This window comes from Balaenoptera physalus, assembly GCF_965194825.1.
Source record: "Balaenoptera physalus genome assembly, chromosome: 5".
Classification (NCBI taxonomy): Eukaryota; Metazoa; Chordata; class Mammalia; order Artiodactyla; family Balaenopteridae; genus Balaenoptera; species Balaenoptera physalus.
Window position 1 is genome coordinate 120844782 of NC_138884.1, and position 21317 is coordinate 120866098.

Below are 21317 nucleotides of genomic sequence, written 5' to 3' on the forward strand. Positions count from 1 at the left end.
CTTTAGCACACTGCTTTCCTTGCTGTCATTAAATCCTGATGAATATATTATACTCCCCTAATAATGTTTCAAACACGAGTTGCTACAAAATGACAATTAAGCTGGATCTAACACTTAAATTTAAGGACCTTTAATCAAAAGCAACATTTAAAATATCACCAGAGTTCCCATTAATCAGGATCATAACTTTGTTTTTGAATTCTATATTTAATAAAAGTGTGGTTTAATCAGATGTCTAACCCTTCCCTCCTTCCCCACCCCCAATGACCTAACCTTGTAGTTTTTTAATTCCATAATAACACATCCCTAAGGAGTGCTTCCCAGTCCAGCTTTTATTAGAAACACTTCACAGGCATCATTCCACACAGAGTGTTCTTAACGTTGTGAGCACGTTAATAAAGGAATGCGCTTCCTTCCTTGTTTGGAGGCAACGAAAGCTCCCCTCAGATGCAGGACCCCCTGGCTGCCCCGGGGATGCAGAGGATGTGAGAACTGGAAGTCTCCACACCCAAGGTCCTCCTCACAGATCCCCCGCTCTGGGGATTCTCAGAGGACCCCAAACCTCCCGAGCACAGAAGAGGTCCTCGTTCATTCTGGTTTGGCTTTGAACCAACCCACACCCTATGGGGCAGGTCTTCTTCAGCCCAAGTTCTCCCAATAACGGTGCCGTGAAATGTTTCATGAAAAAAGGGTTGTGAATGGGCAGAAGACCTAAACAGACATTTCTCCAAAGAAGACATACAGATTGCCAACAAACACATGAAAGGATGCTCAACATCACTAATCATTAGAGAAATGCAAATCAAAACTACAATGAGGTATCACCTCACACTGATCAGAATGGCCATCATCAAAAAATCTAGAAACAATAAATGCTGGAGAGGGTGTGGAGAAAAGGGAACCCTCTTGCACTGTTGGTGGGAATGTAAATTGATACAGCCACTATGGAGAACAGTATGGAGGTTCCTTAAAAAATTAAAAATAGAACTACCATACGACCCAGCAATCCCACTACTGTGCATATACCCTGAGAAAACCATAATTCAAAAAGAGTCATGTACCACAATGTTTATTGCAGCACAATTTACAATAGCCAGGACATGGAAGCAACCTAGGTGTCCATTGACAGATGAATGGATAAAGAAGATGTGGCACATACATACAATGGAATATTAGCCATAAAAAGAAACAATTGAGTTATTTGTAGTGAAGTGGATGGACCTCGAGTCTGTCATAACAGAGTGAAGTAAGTCAGAAAGAGAAAAACAAATACCGTATGCTAACATATATATGTGGAATCTAAAAGAAAAAAAAAGGTTTTGAAGAACCTAGGGGCAGGACAGGAATAAAGACGCAGATGTAGAGAATGGACTTGAGGACATGGGGAGGGGGAAGGGTAAGCTGGGACGAAGTGAGATAGTGGAATGGACATATATACACTACCAAATGTAAAATAGATAGCTAGTGGGAAGGAGCTGCATAGCACAGGGAGATCAGCTCAGTGCTTTGTAACCACCTAGAGGGGTGGGATAGGGAGGGTGTGAGGGAGGGAGATGCAAGAGGGAAGAGATATGGGGACATATGTATATGTATAACTGATTCACTTTGTTATAAAGCAGAAACTAACAGACCATTGTAAAGCAATTATACTCCAAAAAAGATGTTTAAAAAAAAACAAAAAACCTAAAGAACTAGTGGAGCATGGCCTGCCCTTGTGAAATGCTGGCTGATTGCTTTGGGCCTTATAAGGCTGAGAGGCTTTGATATTGCAGCCTCCTTGGCTCCCAGTTCTCTTGTCACGTGCTTGGCATATTCCTTGAGACCCTAAGATCTATGAAAGGATTGGAGATGTGGCCTATTAATATCAAACAGTTTAAAAGTAGCTTCTAGGCGTTGATAGTAAACGTCTATAACCAAGGACAGCTAGAATTAAAACAGCATACAGGAAAGCCGGGAATAACCTGATGGTCCTTTATGCTTCCTACACTCAGATCCTGCATTCTCTGGTAGGATCACTTCTAGAAGAATAGTTTTTCAGAGGTGCATGGAACTTAAAACTCTTTTTGGAAGTGGCCCAATGTAGTAGAAAGAACACAGACTTTGAAATCAGAGAACCATTTGAATCAAACCTGCCATTCACTAGCTGTGTGAAAAATTACTTAACTCCTTTGAGTCTCACTTTCCTCGTCTATAAAATGGGAATATGCCATCAAAAATAAAATGAATAAAAGTACCTAGTACAATATTGGAAACCTAAGGTGCATAACAAACACTAGTTACTTTCCCTCCTGTCTTTGAAAGTGACTAGCCAAAGCTCCTATAACCAACTCAGGTAGAACTAGGACTAGACTTGAGACCTTCTGGGCCTTCATGCATGACTTCATCTATGATGCATGCTTTGTCTAATACTTTTCCCTTGCTGCCTCTTCCCCCCATGGGGACTGGTGTCAGTCCTCTGTGTATTCATTCCTTTACCTCCCTTTGGAACAAAGTGGGGACATGGATATACAGTGAGTGGATCCAGGGCCAAGGTGAAGAAATTCCTAACAAGTGAGAGACACAAAATTTCTAATAGAATATTTTTAAAGTTTATGATCTTGCAAAGAATAATAGAATATAGTTCTACCCAAGATCCTGAGAGTTTCTGGAAGCATGTGTTCCCAGTAGATGGCAGCATTGTTTCATTTACTTTCATCTAAAGGTTCGCAGCCTGTGTTGCCCGCTGGTAATTCCAGTAACAATTTCACTAATGAAACAGCAGGATGTTGGTGAATGCCTCTTTTTCCTCCACTTAGTTTTTCTCCCTTGAAGAAGTAGGCAAATGCTTGTGTGTCACCACCGAGTCCTTCTGAGTCTGTGATTTTAAAAAAGAAGGAAAAATGGTTTCCTCTGCAGACTAGTCTATGCTTCCAGTTCAGAGACTACTCAACATTCTTTTACAACCTGGTCTCAAGTGAAAGACTCTGCTTTGAATTCTTCCTTCCTTTGACCTATACTCATTGCAGTCTGGCTGAACATTTGTTCGAAAACTCCCTTGGCTCTTAGGGCAGGGTTGCTTTATGTTGGTCTTAGAGGAAGCTTCACAGGATTTTAGCCTAACAGAAATTGATCTTTGATCAATGTTCTGCAGTGCCTTATAGAGGCGGTATGCAAATAATCCCCCATTAATCCCAGGGCCAACAGACCAATGGCGGAAGTCTGTGTTGCATTAACTTGTAAATTAGAGTGCTTTCAACTGACCCCTGATGGATTTTCCGTATGTCCAAAGAGCTGAAGCTGAAATGCAGAGGTTGAGAGACGGCTGGATATTGAGTGCTAAAATATAAGCGTTTTGGGCCTTGGCTCACTGCTGACCTCTGTTTGTATGTTGTCACAGCTGTGTCGTTGGCTACGTCGGGGAGCGGTGTCAGCACCGAGACCTGAAGTGGTGGGAGCTGCGCCATGCCGGCCGCGGACGGCAGCGGAGCACCACCGCGGTGGCCGTCTGCGTGGTGGTGCTGGTCCTGCTACTGCTCTTGGGGCTGTGCGGGGCTCAGAGATACAGGTGACTTTGCTTCCATTGGAACCTTCAACCTCCTTCTAGCCCCTCCCAGGGGCTTCTTGAGATGAGCTGCTTCTACACACTTATTTCATTTAAAAACTGGAATAACAGTAAAAGGAAACAAAAAATGGTCCAGGATTTCATTGCTCTAAAACATCAGTGCTTTTACTGTTCCATTCCAGTCTTTGTTCATAAACCTATGTAGTTTCCTGGGTTGTTATTTAACCTCACACGTTTTTATATTCCACTTTTTTTCTTTTAGCACCATGTGCTTCCTCTCACGCCATCCCCAGCCTGTATGACTATAATTTTTCATGGGTGCCATCCATTGAGTTGATTTCCCACAAAGTATTAACTTCTGTTCAAGAAACTCAGTTATCTTCCCTAACTTGGAAGGAAGTTTCCGGTCCTTGGAGTTTATGTTTTTAATCATTTCAAGTTAAAAGTTTAAAACTGTGGAACAATAATATTTACACATTTATTTAAAAAAAAAACAAAAAACCCCCACTACATTAGGGTGAAGAAATGGGCATCACATTGTTTGCTCATTTTCCACTTTCTTAAAAAGTAAGACAGCATCCTCTGCTATCCTCAATATTGAAAAGCATTTTATGCACTGTTGTAGTTTGTCTGGCATATATGACTTAATAAATGCTTTTTGTTATTGTTATGATTTTCTATGAACTGTAATCTTCCCCAAGGAGTCACACGTTCCAAATCCTTTTCTATCTTGAGACACAGGATTCTCAGGCAAAAACTTGAAATTTTAATTCAGGGGTTCATCAGTAACCATTGTACTTTTTAGCCTGGTGTTCAATCAATATCTTGGATATTTGTAGGAAGAATATTGAATAATCAGCGTTTCATCCCATTGGACAGAATGCCAAAAGGAAAGTAGATGATTGGCAAATAATGTAGAAAAAAATGGAAGGAAGAAACAAGTCCAAGTGTACTGTAATTATTAGGTATTTTTTCTTATTCTATGGACTATGACATAGTAAGTAATATGCTGCTAAGTTCAAACTAAAACTGCCAGTTTAAATATTGCCACGTCACTAATGTACACCAATAAATACAGATCTAGCATTGGGTTTGTAAGTTAGGTGTGTTTAGCCATTTTCTTTAAAGAGTTAAAATCAGTTATTCCTCCCTTTGTGTCAGTCTGACCTGTTTTGTCTAGATTGACTGTCTGACACTATTTGTCTTGTGTATCTCTGAAAAGATTGTTTGTGGAACTAAATAATTTAAAAAGTATTGTAATATTATTACTTCATAAAACTTGTTGCGGACTTCCCTGGCGGTCCAGTGGTTAAGACTTTGCCTTCCAATGCAGGGGATGCGGGTTTGATCCCTGGTCAGGGAGCTAAGATCCCACATGCCTTGCGGCCAAAAAACCAAAACATAAAACAGAAGCAGTATTATAACAGATTCAATAAAAAAGACTTTAAAAAATAAAAATAAAAAAATAAAACGATTTCTTGGAAGGACCGCTTTGTAAAAAAATCAACAGGAAGTATTATGTCACAAACTATAACTTGCAAATTTGGAACTGTTTACATTAACCACTTCAATTTTTTCCTTGATGCTTTTGATTAAAAATAATAACCCACACTATTTCCTGATGGGGTTCCATCTGTTTCATGGAATTCACAGCTCCTGGGATGGGGCTTCCACAACAGCCCTTACCTTCCTTATTGCCCTTCCTCCGATGGTCAGACAGGCGTGTTTGACTGAGGGTTACACTTCTAGAGGGAATTAAGATGCCATCTGCCCTGAGATAGCAGCACTATTTTGGAATCTTGAGGCTGGCTGGTGGTCTTCCCCACAACCTTTCCTTCATTGGCTTCCCTTAAATGGCTGCTCAGTATGTGATGCACCTGTCTCTCTCCCTCTCAAGGCTATGCTTTGAGGACAGGGATCCCACTTTCATGTTAGGTCTCCCTCCCTTTCACCCCCTCCCCCAGGGCATGACACCATGCCTTGCATAGACCTGGAAGGAGCCTAGGCTTTGCATCTGTCGACTGAAAAAAAAAAAAGCACAACGTGAGAGTTATGAGTTAAGTTTTATTGGGGGCAAAATGAGGACTATAGCCCAGGAGACAGCATTTCAGATGGCTCTGAGAAACTGCTCCAAAGAGGTAGGGGGCAAGGTCAGTATATATGTGACTTTGGTGAAGGGGGAGTACAGGCAATCAAGCACATATTTTTTGCAGAAGGTTGCTGCTAGTCTCGTGAAGGTTACTGCTACTCGTGAGGAGGAGACGTCACCATGAAGGATTTTAGTGCTTTGCTAGATACAAGGAGATGCAAGAATTGGGCTCATAAAATCTTTTCCTGAGAATATCTAATTATCTAAGGACCTGTTCTGCCAGTTTTTCGCAGAGCACAGAGTGCCTCATTCCTGATCTCCGCACTCAACTCCTTTCAGGGGGTGTTGAAGGTCAGCAGCTGCTGCAGCTCGTGATATAATCCTTGTAGAGGTAGATGGCAGGTGCCAATATGTAGTTGGCACAGCATTGTGACCCGGCTCCTGGGCTGCCCTTGGTAGCTGTGTGCCTTGGGTTCATCACTACTATCTTCCAGTCCCACTGGCTTCACTTGTAAAATGAAGCTAATATAGTGTGTGTCGCACAATTGCTGTGGTACTATTTCCATAGGCACCCCCTCCCCACAAATTCTAAGTCGATTTAGGTAGAGATTTTGTTGTGTTGTTTTTCCATTGTTATGTCTCCAGTACTAGGACAGGGCCTAGGATATAGTTAGTACTCAATCGATACGTCCATGAATAAATGAATGAATGAATGCATGGCTTCCCGCCCACCCCATGCCCTCCTACCCCTCGTCACGGTACCTTGGAAAGAGTGAAGCATCATCTGGAAAATAATGCAGGGAAGGATGCCTTAAAACCCAAAGTTAGGCTTCTAGTTTCCTTAATACTTCTTCTCTCCCATGCATTTTAAGTACCTACATTTCAGTAGCAAAAGTAGTTGTCCTTGACCATCACTACGTAGGCTACTGTTTTATTTTGTTTTGAGATTGTCTGATATTTTGGCTCTATGGCAGGACTCAGAAGCTGCTATCGAAAAATCCAAAGAATCCTTATGACGAGTCGAGCAGAGATGTGAGCAGTGTCAGGCCTGCAGATGACGAGGCTGGGATGTCCTCTTGCCCCCAACCTTGGGTAATGTGACCACAGTACATGAAACAAGAAATTAAATACATGAAGCAAGAAATGTAAAGCAATAAAGCTTTACGTTAATCCCAGTTCATTTTTTTTCTCATTCTTCACTGAGTTCGGAGAGACTGGAATCTATTATAGCTTCCAGCTGGTGTTAATGTTACCTAACACCACAACAAGTGGGAGGTCCTGGGTGGGCAGTGAGGGTGGGGGAACTGTGTCCTAAATTAAAGTAATCAGATAAGCTAAACTAGTGCCATAATGGAATGCACGAGACATTTATGGGATCTTTTTTCTAGCATGTACTTTCTTGCTATAAGTTAGCTTTTTGTGTGTTTGTGAAAAGTCTTTCCCCATTTTTAGGCGATCCCTTTCAGATGGATGTCTTAAAAACCCAAGATTATGCTCCTAATTTTGTTAAAATTTCTTTTCTCACACACATTTTAAGTCCTTACACTTCAGCAGCAAAACAGTTGCCAGATTTAGCAAATAAAAATACAGGACACCTAGTTAAATTCATACTAATACTGAAAGTTCAATTTTAAATTCAAATTTTACTGGGTATCCTGTATTTTATCTGGCAACCCTGTATATTTTCCAAAAAGCATAGTAATTGCGAAGTTCAAAATGCTTCATAGATCATCCACTTCAGTAATTGATCTTAGAACACTAGAGGGCAGACTTGGGACAGGCTCTCTTGAAATTGCTGGAATTTCCATTTTTCAGAATCCCGTCAGAGATAGCTTGACTGGTTCAGTGTGTGTTGTTGGTATCATTTGTGGTATATGTCGTGGAAGAGGCTGGACTATATGGCAGGTCCGTGGGGAATTGAAACCTGTGGGCACATAGGGAAAAGGTTATTAGGGAGAGGTTGTCAAGGGGCAAAGACATCATTTGGGGTCCTTCCCACATCACTTCTCCCACTCCCCAGCCTCTACTTCATGTGCATTTCAGAGAACAGCTTTCCTGTGGCTATGCTTTTGACTAACAAGTGACCATCTGTCTCTGCCTGTTATAGGCATTCAGTGTATACTTATTTTTTGGTGGAACTTGAGTACAGAAATACAATAAGAAATGTGAATTCTGGCTTTACTCTTCCAACCAGTTGGCTAATTTTCAGCAAGTCACTGAACCCCGGTTTCTTCATCAGGACTCCAAGGCGTTTGGATTACATGAGCTCTAAGATCCCTCCTGTCTCTGGAGATTCCCTAAGTGTGTGGTTCTGGGTGGACTTAGTTATAGAATGTCCTCAGTTCTTTGAAGCTTCATGCTTGTGGACTCTTTAATTTTCCAGATCTCATTGTCAGCCTGTACAGTACTTCCTTCAGGTTTTGGGTAGCAAGTTTAGTTCATCTTATTTAAATCATGGGAGAGAAGGAGAAATACAATCTGTATCTTATTTCTTAAAAAATCAAAAACACTTGCTGCTGTCATGAGCAGCATGCTGTCTCCGGGCTGTGGTGAGAGGCTCAGTCTCCCAGCCGTCAGAACTGTCGTTGACACCAGCGGCTGCTGCAGATATCAGTGGGAGTGGGCGAGAGCTGAACACCCAAACTAGGAGGAGGAGCAGCAGAAACAGTTTGGTTCCATCAGCTGCCTTCCCCAACCCAGGCCAGAATCCCGGAACCTATGTTCTTCTGGCAGAGAGGCATGTGGTTGGAAAACTGGCAGTGCAGTGGGCTGGATTTTAACTTAAGCCAGAAAAATGGGCATGTGCCCTTAAACAGTGGGTCATGTATTCGTTTTGCAATGAGTTACTGCGGGAGACCATCGATGAAGAGGAGGTGGCGAAGGGTGATTAGTGTTGTGGAAAATAAGAAAATGAAAACGTGTTCAGAGGATCCACCGTTCTCTCACCAACATTTCTCTCCCTAATCGACTCTACTCATCTTGATTCCTATACTTGTCTCAAGGAGAAATATGACCAAGGAGATTTTTTTCTATTCTCTCTTCCTCATTGTATTTCTGAGCTATGGGCTCATTATGTGGAGGGTACATTTCTGAACCAGTAGAGCATTGGTTCAGAACCTTGGGGCAGTCTCTCTGCTGGGTTACTGATTGGCAAGGAAGGACGTCACCAAACTGCATCCTTCATCCTGGGGCATGGGGTCACTTCTTTTCTCTCCTTTTATCTTTGATCTGCTTTAATCTCTAATCTCTCTGGTGTGAATGTGAGCCAGTGAACTCTGGTTAGCCTGCATTGCAAGTGCCCAATCAAATGTGGACAGTACAAACAATGACAAAACTAATCATTTTGTTGACCAAAGAGAAATAATGTTGTTTTCTGAGCCTGCCTTTTAGAATTCTGGTTCCCAAGCTGTTCAAGCATGAAAAGACATTTCATGGATCCCGGCAAAATAGTAGCTGCATTATTAGTTCTTATTACCCACTAATGAGCCCAAATTATTCAGAACTTGATAGCATGTTTAAGTGAATTTTCCTAATTAAGCACACACACATATTTGAAAAGTTGGAGCACATACATGGGCGAGATATTATTTGTCTGGCCTGTGGGCAATGCTTAGAACACTTGTGGATTCATGTACGGGTAGTGCTAGGTGCTTTAATAGAGAGTAACAGAAGCTTTCTAACTGAAAACTGAATCTTTCATTAGCCAGAGAGACAAATTTGACAGGGCCTTTCTTTTGGCTTTTACCTTCTATAAGGTGGACATGAAGCCATAGATTTTATTTAACGTATGTTGAGATAATTTATGGATTTTAACAATGTCCTCTCTCTCCCTTTTGTTTGCTGCAGTTTGTGGTTATAAAGGAACATCAAAACTTCAGCAATGGGAGTCAACCTGTAGCCCTCAAGGACGGCCTGGTGGCAGATGTTGGCCAGTTTTCTTCCCTGGAGCCTGGTGAATGATTATCTTTACCTGGATCTTGAATGTTTCCCTGAATGTGAAAAGTCTCATCTACACACAGAAACAGTGAATAGTGAAATTGTATAAGCTGTGTAAGCAGCTGGCTGTATTGGAATGCCATAGAACTTTAGAGAAATATGTTTAGACTAGATTCCTGTTTACCTGAGGTTACCATGTTCACCCAAAACTCTGGTCACATAGCAGTCTGCTAGGTCCCCTTAAGCAAGCACACAACGAGTCACTCCTTATTTTGATTTAGATTGGGTTTTGAGGTCATTCTTGGGGTTCGGGATCGATATTGGCAGCTGTAGGTATGGTTCCAGTGAAATTGCAAGTGGCTCCAAGAAAATGTGTTCCATGTTTTAGAAGGAAGGATTCTTGTGAATTTAAGTTGATCTGGGGGTTCTCCTAGGGATTTGGGAGTATTTAAGTCTTATCAGGAGCTAGCCCTCAACCAGATGCCTGGCCGTCTGTGAAATCCAGCCAGACCCCTGCGAGAGGGGCTGTAAAATCAACCCATATTTTCAGGCTGTTCTGGAGCTCAATCTGCTTCCAGTAGAAATGGAGTTACGTATGATTCAACATAATACTTTTGTCAAGAGTTGTATTAAGATAAATTTCTTGGGCTTGGGTCTCAGATATCATGGTTATATTTCCTAACTCAGAGGACAACGTTGAATATGCTTTTTGTATCATAAACCTTCAGAAAGGTTCAGAGAAACTTTGAGCCAACAAAACCACTTCCTCTGCTAATGAGAGGCGCTTCAGCCCCACTTATATTTTCTGATATTTGCCCTTCATAAATATGCTTATTACCGTTCTCTTCTCCTCAGACTTCCTCGTAGAGAGAACATAGGCTTCTTGTTATGAAAAAACTCACTCCAAATCCCCCTCTCATACATGTGTTGCCACATAACCCAAATTTAGTATAACTTTCTTTCCTAATTTGAGGAAGGCTCTGGATATTAAGATATACTTCAGAATTGAATATTAAAACTACAATAAATATTATATATATGTATATATATCATTAAAAGTGTTGTTAATCGGGATAATGAAAACATTTAGCATTTTCAAAAGTTGCTTGGGTTTTTGTTGTTATTAGTAGCATTTTTGAATGTAATGGAATATCTTGTTTTACATAGTACTTTTTCTTGAGGAGCTAAAAGCAAATAATTCTTTGTTATGAAGATAATCTCCTTTAGAGGTATATATAATGTAATTTTGTAAGATATTCAGTAGCACAATTAAGAGAGTGTGGTTAAACTCAGACAAGAACTAAGGACTCAGTTAGCTGAATACTCAGGAAAAATTAGAATCTCTCTCTTTTTACTCATTCTATTGCAAACAGTTTGACCCATTCTCTATGAGCCACTCATAATACCTGTCTCCCAATATGAGTGATCATATCCCCAGTCATGTCCAGCCATCTCATAAATGCCTGTTGTGAAAGTGCATGTGGAGACTGGAGATGGGGAGGTAGGGTGGGAAATAAGATAAAAGATCAAGATTGGCTCTGAGCCAATTCTTTCTCTACCCTGGAAAACCCATTAAGCCACAGGCAACACTAGTGGTGCCTCCATAGAACCATATTCATTGACCTCAGCCAACATCAACTGGTGCAAGTTATGTGCAGAGTATCATGCTAGGGGATAGGAATGCAAGTGCATTTAAAACCTGAGCTCTGTCCTCAAGTCATTTATGGGCCAAATGGGGACAGAGGAGGTACACAGAGAAAGCTAAGTAGCAACGTCAGGTAGCACAGTCCTTTGAATCATCTTACTAACCAAAACTATTTTAATTTTTAAAAAATTGGGTCCAGAATGGTTTGAAAATGGGTTCATTTGTGTCTCATATTTCAGGCCTACTCTCCAGCCACTACTATTAAGGTCTGTCTTGCTGGACATTGTGAGTGATGTGAATAATGAAATGTCTTTTTTCTCTTGTACAGGGTCATTGCAACCAACATCATGGAGACAGGAGCCCCAGATGTATATGGCCACAGAACAAGGATGCTGTGTTTCATCATCCAGTGATAAAGGCTCTAGTCACCGGAGAATGAAGTGTAGCTTTCATCGCCCCTCCTATGGGCCATGGCCCATTGCTGGGGGAGTTGAGAAGTCCCATTCTCTCCCGTCAGCTTACCCATTATGGCAACAAAGAGCTCCGGATCCACCACACCAAATGGAGCTGACTCAGTGAAAGCTGGAATTAAAAGTAAGATCAAGAGGAACAAACTGTATTGATGGATAGTCATACTTCATTTCAAAAAGTAGAGGAAAAAATACAGATTTTCATTCTACAATCTCTACAACTAATCACCTACTCAGCGTCGGAGACAAATACGTATTGTGCTTTTGCTTCTTCCTTCAAGCAGTCTCACTGCAGATTTTCAAGTAAAAGTAACCTGGAGAATCACTGGGTAACTCATTAGAAACCAAAATGGGGAAAGTAGTGCTTTGTAAACTGTGTTGTCTTCAATATTCAATACAGACAGATTTTTTTTTTTCCTGCAGCCCCAGAAGAAATTTGGGGTTAAAACAATCAATCATACAGGTTGGGTCAGTTATAAAGTAATTTCTCTTAACTGGACAGAACATTTAGCTCAATCTTATGAAATGGTTAGGATATTAAAATTATTGTTATTGATATAATACATCAGTAGGCATTTAACTTATCATTGGTGTGGTCCATGCTGGTAATTTTGCAGAATGAATTTTGATAAATTAATGTAAAATGTACTAACTTAGAACCTGATTTCTTCCAAATTGGATGGCTTATTTTTTCTTTAAAAATCTTTGAATGAAAACATTTAATTTTTAAAACATTACCCAAGAGACTTCTGTGTTTCTGACATTACTATTCTTTCCCCCACATAATTTTTTCTCTAATGAAAATGGTAAATTATCCCTTTGTATGTTTGCACAGAATTTTTACTTATTTTCAAAATATGAGATTGTAAGCAAATTGCCTGATTTATTTTAATTTTGGACAGCAATCAATTTCTTCTAATTATTTAAATAAAATCAGCATTAAACCTAAACATTTTATTGTACTCCTGGTTAAGTAATAAATTATAGTTTAAGGAGATGTTAGAGTTGAAGCAAAGTGATATTCTAAGCTTGCTATTGTTACTTTACAAAAAAAAATCATATTTGAAATCTTTCTCTCTAACGTTAAAAAGTAAAATTTCACAAAGTGTTCCAATTAAATATCATTCTTGCAGCCAAGACACTGTTACTACAAATTACACAACCTAATACTGTAACTGTGGATTGTTTGGGGCTTTGGATTATTCAGTTTACGCATTAACTAGTCCCTTTGCTTATCTTTTCTTTCCTTTCTCTTGAACTCCTTGGACTTTGGTTACACCAGAAGTCAGCATGAAAAGGAGTTGAAGCACATCTCAAGTAGATACTTCTTAGAAGTTTTGGTAAAGATTTCGTGGTGGAGTTAATTCAGATTTTTCTGTATTCAGTTTTGCTTTAATTGATAGTTGATAACCTGGAGGATCAGAAGATCTGTCTTTTATTTCTTTTTTTTTTAAAATTAATTAATTAATTTATTCTTGGCTGTGTTGGGGCTTCGTTTCTGTGCGAGGGCTTTCTCCAGTTGCGGCGAGCGGGGGCCACTCTTCATCGTGGTGCGCAGGCCTCTCACTATCGCGGCCTCTCTTGTTGCGGAGCACAGGCTCCAGAAGTGCAGGCTCAGTAGTTGTGGCTCACGGGCCCAGTTGCTCCGCGGCATGTGGGATCTTCCCAGACCAGGGCTCGAACCCATGTCCCCTGCTTTGGCAGGCAGATTCTCAACCACTGCGCCACCAGGGGAGCCCCTGTCTTTTATTTCTAATGAGTGAACTGACCTCAGAAAAAATGTAGTCATAATTCTCCCAATGATGGGAAAATTATATTTGTAAGTGTGAATATTTTTTCTTCTTCCAAAAGTGAGCATTTTTGAAACTTTAAGTGTTTAGATTACATTTTTGTATTTTAGCACCTCTTTTAGGATTCCAGCAATAACCAAAGCGATGACATGAGACCACAATAGCCCATAACATAGCATTATCTTTGAACCGTTATCTTCAAGCTGTGCAGTGAATCTGATACCTCATAAACTGGGACCCTGTGTCCTTGATCAGGATCTATCATTGTCTCCCTGGTCAAAGTAGAGAGAAAACGCACTTTGTGTCCTTAACAAGTCACCCTGAAAGAGTTTTCCTTTGCTGAGGCTCCCACGTCTCTACCAGAAATATCCTCCTTTAAGAATCTATTTTTTTAAAAGAGCATTTTCATCTAAGATATTCAGTCTGGAAAAAATGCAAATCAAAAAAATTTTTTTTTTATAAATTTATTTATTTACTTATTTATTTATTTTTTGGCTGCGTTGGGTCTTTGTTGCTGCATGTGGGCTTTCTCTGTTTGTGGCGAGCTGGGCCTACTCTTTGTTGCGGTGCGCAGGTTTCTCATTGCCATGGCTTCTCTTGTTGCGGAGCACGGGCTCTAGGCACAAGGGCTTCAGTAGTTGTGGCACATGGGCTTAGTTGCTCCGAGGCATGTGGGATCTTCCTGGACCAGGGCTCGAACCCATGTCCCCTGCATTGGCAGGCGGATTCTTAACCACTGCGCCACCAGGGAAGTCCCTCAAATATTTTTATTTCCTAAATCTCATGGTCTCATTGTGCACAATGCCTGATTGTGATCCTACTTGACTAAATGTCACCTGCTACATAACATGAGCATCCTGCCCTCTTTTCTAGCACCTAATAGAAGGCTTAGCATACTCTATTCTTTTGAAAGCGTATGGTTCCAGTTCCACCTATTAACCTTGATTTCCAACTGATATCCTCTTCATGTGAATAAATGATTATCGTGTGATTATTGAAAATGTGTTAAAAACACTAAATAAGTTATTTAAAAACATACAAACAAACCAACAAAAAGGCTGGGAGAAAGGGAAAATATCTAGGTAATTTAAGCAGCTGTGACAGGCAACGTTTTGTTGTTGTTTACTTTCTCTTTCTTCTTTTTTTTAAATCCTTAAATGAGAAACCCTCTCTGCATTGTTTCATCCTGAGCTCTTCCACTCCAGACACGCCTGAAGCAGAGTTCTTTCCCGTTTGGAACTTGACAGGGTTTCTGTCGCTAGTAGCCTATGCTTACAACAACGTAGCTCAGTAGGAAAATAATGTGATGGACATGGATCCTTAGTTAATCACTCACATATCTGAACCGGAGAATTTAGGAAGCACATAAATTACCAAACAGGAAAATTTCCTAGCTGGTGGTCATTTCCTATTTTTTCTCCTCTGCAGTGAATATTTGACCCTTCTGACATAGTTCAATTTCCATTTCTGGTGGGCCAGAAGGAAAATTATGATGTGCCTTACTCAACAATTAAGCCTTCAGAGTGCATTCTAAACTAAGCGTTGTCAATCCCAGATTAATGCCTGAATTATTTGGGTTCTTATTTTTCATTTATATCACTCACCTGCCAAAATAATAAAGTATAGTAAAACTGTATTATTCAGAATTTTAGGGAGTCATTTGGAGAGTGAGGCAGGTGCTTGCACCGTGGTTTCTTTAGCTCTAAAATGAGGCATCTTTTGTATGAAACAACTTAAAGTAACAGCAACGCCAACACAAACTAAGGTGTTATTTCTACCACTGAGGTATTGAGGTAATCAAGGCCTTACTGCTTTAGAAACCAAATATTCTTTTCTAAAAAAAAATCAATTTAAGATAGCACTCTTTTTCTACCACTCTATGAAACACGCTGCACGTAATTACACATTTTCTTGATGACGTAAGAACTTCATTACACACCAGGCATAATATAATGCTACAGTTTTGTGAGAGTCAGAGCTTCTTTGCTGCATACAAAGATCCTTAGAACTTGAGTCCAAATACTTTAACCTGTTATTTTTTTATTCCTTTTATGAACTTTTAAGCTGTCAGCTCTCATGACTCTATCAATTACCTTCCATAGATGCTCCTTATCACCTTCCTTGTTGCTTCTGTTTTGTAAACTTGGCGTTCAGATTACCAAGCAAGTTAGCACTGTAAGTAAAGTAAGCGTAAATGTATAGTCCTGAAGGAGAGCGTAAGTACATTTCCTGTGTAAAGTACTTAGGTTTTAGCCCTTAAACTTTTTTTAAAATATAGATTTATTTATTTTTATTTATTTATTTTCGGCTGCGTTGCTGTGTGTGGGCTTTCTCTAGTTGTGGCGAGTGGGCTTCTCGTTGCAGTGGCTTCTCTTGTTGCAGAGCACGGGCTCTAGGCACGCGGGCTTCAGTAGTTGTGGTGTGCGGGCTTCAGTAGTTGCGGCGCATGGGCTTAGTTGCTCCTCAGCATGTGAGATCTTCCCGGACCAGGGATCGAACCTGTGTCCCCTGCATTGGCAGGTGGATTCTTAACCACTGCGCCACCAGGGAAGTCCCAGCCCTTAAACTTTTGACATGTTGCATCCTTTTATTTTTTCCTTACTCTTCTCAGCTGCATTCTCAGAGTCCAGATACATCGATTCCAGATAGAGGAGGTGGTGTGGGTACGTTTAATGACAATACAGAATGTAGTGGTTATGAAGATGGTCTCTGAAGTCAATAAAACTGAATTCAAATCCCATTGTGTCACTTAACTAGCTTTGTTACCATGTTCAAACTACTTAATCTCTCTTAGCTTCAATTTCCTCATCTGTAGAATGGGGAGAATAACAGTACTGTTGTCAGAGGACTGTTGTGATTTTTACATAAAATAATGCATGTAGAGTACTTAGCATAATGCTTACCATGAAATTAAATGTTGTTATTATAGTTATTATTTTGCCCTTTCCTGAGACCACTGTTTTAATAGCATTAATTTACATTATGGTGACCTTGTTTTTTCTGCTTCTAATCCAGGCAATTGGCACGTGAAGATGGGGCAAAGAGCAGAACCCTAAACCCCTGGGTCAAAATTTTAAGAGGCATTATGCACAAATATCAAGACAGACTAAACATTCAATTTCATTTTTACATTAAAATCACTACCTTAGACATTTACATTTGGGACATGTTGGTCGTTTATTCATCAAGTTTTATGCATTGGATAGAGAAATTAATGAGAATATTAATTCATGACTATATTAGTATGAGACAACACTGTGCAGCTTATCTGTGCCTTGATAGAACTGCGAAAAACATTTGTTTGTTTTTATCTATTTTTTAAAGGCAGGAAGTTTATAAACAGAAGAGGTCCTTGAGAAACTATCATAAGGCTTCTACTGAAAAATCTCAGATGGTAATTAAATATCCCATGTGTTGTAAGAATAACCCCCTTGTATATTATAGTGAGATATTTCTCTAACATTTGTTGGCAGCTGCTAAGCCAAGCAGAAATACACTGTAGAATGTGGACATTAGTTTTAAATGCTTATTAATTTGTTAGAGCTGGAGACAGCAGCACAAAAGATGTAGGTGGTAGCTTCCAATGATCAGTAAGAAAATGTATAATTAGAGTTCTGGAACCACTTGATCTCTGTCAACAACAACTTTCCAAATTTTTCACTATCATTACCTGCTTTTAGTATTTATACCTGTTGCCTCAATGATAAGGAAATACCATTTCCCCAATGAAATTAAAAGGAGAAATAGACAAATCCACAATTATAGTTGGAGACTTGAAGACTCCTCACTCAGTAACTGACAGAATTAGTACACAGAAAATCAGTAAGGCTATAGAAGACCTGAACAACTCTATCAACCAACTTGATCAACCTGACATTTATAGAACACTCTACCCAATAACAGTAGTATATACCTTATTTTCAAGTGGTCACGGAACATTCACTGAGATAAACTATATTCTGGGCCACAAATTTCCTTAACAAATTTTTTTAAATATATAATTAACCCTTAAATAACATGGAGATTAGGGGCACTGACCCCTCACACAGTCAAAAATCCACATACAACTTCACAGTCAGTTCTCTGTATCCAAAGTTCTGTATCTGCAAATTCAACCAACCATGAATGATGTAGTAATATTGTATGCATTTATTGGAAAAAATCCTCATATAAGTGGGCCTGTGCAGCTCAAAACTGTTGTTCAAGGGTCAACTATATATCATACAAAGGATGTCCTATGACTATAAAAAAATTAAACTTGAAATCAAAAGTAGAAAAATACCAGGAAAATCCCTAAATATTTAAAATTGAACAATACACTTATAAATCACCTATGGCCCAAACAGGAAGTTTCAAAGGAAATTAGAAAATATTTTGAACTAAATTAAACTGAAAACACACACACAAAAAATAAATTTAAAAATTAAAAAAAATAAAAAATAAAAACTATGGTAATGACTGGACTGTGACTGAGTTTTTAAACCATTTATACCCAAATCTCATTTAAGCTACCTAGTCCCATAGATGTGGGTATATATGATAGTTTGCACATAGATGTGGGTATATATGATAGTTTGCACATAGATGTGGGTATATATGATAGTTTGCACTGGGGTCAAAAAGCCTTTGTATCTGTGTTATTAAAATATTTTTCTCCAGAGTTCTATCATACATTTATTTGCACTGTGCTTTTAATTTTATTTATTTATTTATTCATTCATTTATTTAATGATTTAGGTCTTTTTATTTTTTATTTAAGTATAATTGCTTTACAATGTTGTGTTAGTTTCAGCTGTAGCATGGTGCTTTGTAATTTAATAAGGATTTTTGTATTCATTATCTTATTCAACCTCATTAATTCTCACACCCAAACTATAAAGTTAGTGAGGCAGATATTCTTTCCATTGTACTTATTCTTAAAGATAGATTATGTCCAAAACTGAAGGAAAGTGAAGATGAATAATAAAATACATTACTAGAGATAAAAATTACTTCATAATGATAAAATGTTCAATTTGCCAGAAATATAATTCTAAAATCATGTACTCTTAATACCCTGCCTCAAATATATAAAGCAAAAAATTGACAACTTACAAGAAGTACTGACGAAAACACTATCACAGTAGGAGATTTTACCATACTACTTTTGGTAGTTAATAAACTTAGGAGACAAATTAGTAAGGATATAGAAGACTTTAAAGTATAATTTTTCCATTTGGATATATATAGTACACATAGAAATTCATGAACGTTAGTATTTGCTAGTCCATAATGTATCTTCAGCAAGTTTCATAAGACCACATGAATGTGGTGGTATAAACCATATTCTCTGACCATAATGAAGTTGAGTTAGAGTTAAATGATAAGTGATAATGAGAGTGCTTGGAAATTACAAAAACACTCCTAAATAACTTATGGGTGAAAGATGAAACCATAATGGAAATCATAATCATAATGGAACTGAACAATTGTGAAAATTCTGTATACCACAATTTATGGTGTATAACTAAACTGACATTTAGAGGGAATTTTAAACCTTTATATCTTATATAGGAAAAAAGACTGAAAGTTAGTGAGTTAAGAAGCACCCAGCTGAAGAAATTTTTAAAAAGCAGAATAAATCCAAAGAAAGTATAAGCAAAGATATCATAAAGAGCAGAAATTAATGAAATAAAAAATATAAGAAAATTTAAAAAGCCAAAAGTTAGTTGTTTGAAAAAAATTTAACAAATTTATGACAAAATTAATTGGGAAAAAATAATGAACAACTATATAATGTTATGGATGAAAAGAGCATAAAACTATAGACATGGTCATGATTTTTTAAAAAAAGGAAATCGTATGAATAACTTTGACAATAAAATTTTAAATTTAGGCCAAATGGACAATTGCCTAGGGAAAAAAAAAAAATCAGCTTACCAAACTTTCAGAGAAAGAAAGAGTTTTAAACCCATTAAAGAAATTTAAAAATTTAAAATTCTTCCCACAAGGAAAATACTAAACATTACATATTTGGTAGCTTTGCATTGTATCAACTGGGTAAACTGGAACTGTTTCGCAGAATTTCCTCCTTGTATGTTTTTGTGATACAGTTGGTCATCATGGTTAGATGCAGTGAAAGACAGATGCACAGGTGCCAGTGAGTCCTCACTCTTCCCCATAGTGATTGCTGCCAGGTTGCAGATTGTTCTCTCTCTCCCTTATTTGGTGTTAATCTCTTTTTCCTGACTGTTGACCCTAATGCACACCAGTGATCCCAGTTCCACCACTAGACACAGATGCAGACGTCTTCCATTGACCTCCCCACCAGCTCTGCTTCAGCTACCACTTGAAAGGTAAGAGTGCCTGGTGTGCAGATTTCTCTGTAAACTTCACCTTATCCATGCATTCCATTGCATCAAGAGTGCTGATCAGTGACTTCTCTGACTGTCCAAATCCCCTCTCTGGATCTTACTTTCCCAGCTCCTCCTGCAATTAGGTAAGATCTAATTTCTATAACAAATTCTTTATTCCATATACCTAGTTGTTTGCTTCCTTGATTTAATCTTAACTGACATAACAGTAAAATTCAACCAAATATTCAAGATATAGCTAATTCTTATATTATACAAATACTTCCATAGAATAAAAAAGGAAAATGAGAAGATATGTTGATGGCAAATAAGCATATAAAAAAATGATCCGCACAATTTTTAATTTACATTTTAAAACAACAATGAGATACTGCTACATACCTATTAGAATGGCCAAAATCTGGAACATAGACAACACCAAATGCTGGCAAGGATTTAGAACAACAGGAACTCTAATTCATTGCTAGTGGAAATGCAAAATGGTACAGCCACTTTGGAAGACAGTTTGACTATTTCTTATAAAACTAAACATACTCTTAGCATATGATCCAGCAATCAACTTTTTGGTATTTACTTAAAGGAGTTGAAAAGTTATGTCCACACGAAAACCTTCACATTGGTGTTTATAACAGCTTTATTCATAATTGCCAAAACTTGGAAGCAATCAAGATGTCCTTCCATAGGTGAATGAATAAACTGTGATAATCCAGATAATGGAATATTATTTAGCACTAAAAAGAAATGAGCTATCAAAGCTATGAAAAGATGTGGAGGAATCTTAAAAAAAATTCCTACGTGAAAGAAGCCAATTGAAAAAGGCTACCAGTATGATTCCAACTATACAACATTCTGGAGAAGACAAAACTATGACAACAATAAAAGATCAGTGGTTGCCAGGGGTTAAGGGAGAGACATGAATAGGTGGAACACAGAGGATTTTTAAAGCAGTGAAAATATTCTGATGATACTATAATGAGGGACACATGTCATATGTTTTTCCAAACTGAGAGAAGGTACAACGCCAAGAGTGAATCTTAAGGTAAACTGTGGACTTTGGGTGTTTATGATGTGTCAGTGTAGTTTCATCAATTGTAACAAATGTACCATTCTGGTGGGGGCTGTCAGTAATGGGGAAGGCTATGCATGTGTGGGGGCAAGAGGCATATGGGATATCCCTGTACCTTCCTCTCAATTTTGCTGTGAACCTAAAACTGCTCTAAAAAAATAAAGTCTTTTTTTTTAAGGAAAACACTCTCTATCTCATTTTATGGTGTTAATATAACACTTATTTCTAAAGTAGACAAGTATAGCACAAGAAAAAATGATTACAAGCCAAAGTCATTTATGGGTATAGTTGTAAAAGGCCTGAACAAAAGACTAACAAATGAATTCAGCAATTTATTAAAAAGATAGCATATCATGACCAAATGGCAATTATATAATAAATGAAAATTTGGTTAAATATTTAAACCAATAAGTATAACAGTAACAAA

General features: G+C 38.4%; 1 protein-coding gene across 2 annotated transcripts in view; it reads left to right on the top strand.

The window, feature by feature from the left end:
- EGF (epidermal growth factor) overlaps window positions 1–21317 on the top strand; it is a 102186-nt gene extending 80869 nt beyond the window's left edge. Inside the window, exons 21-25 of one of the 2 annotated variants that reach the window (XM_082462765.1) lie at window positions 3377–3544; window positions 6605–6722; window positions 9477–9582; window positions 11540–16865; window positions 19723–21317. In XM_082462765.1, coding sequence (XP_082318891.1) covers window positions 3377–3544; window positions 6605–6722; window positions 9477–9582; window positions 11540–11790 — 643 coding nt within the window. In that variant the 3' untranslated portion in view covers window positions 11791–16865; window positions 19723–21317. Of the gene's footprint in view, window positions 1–3376; window positions 3545–6604; window positions 6723–9476; window positions 9583–11539; window positions 16866–19722 lie in introns of those variants that run through there. The other variant, XM_082462766.1, reaches the window with a different exon arrangement.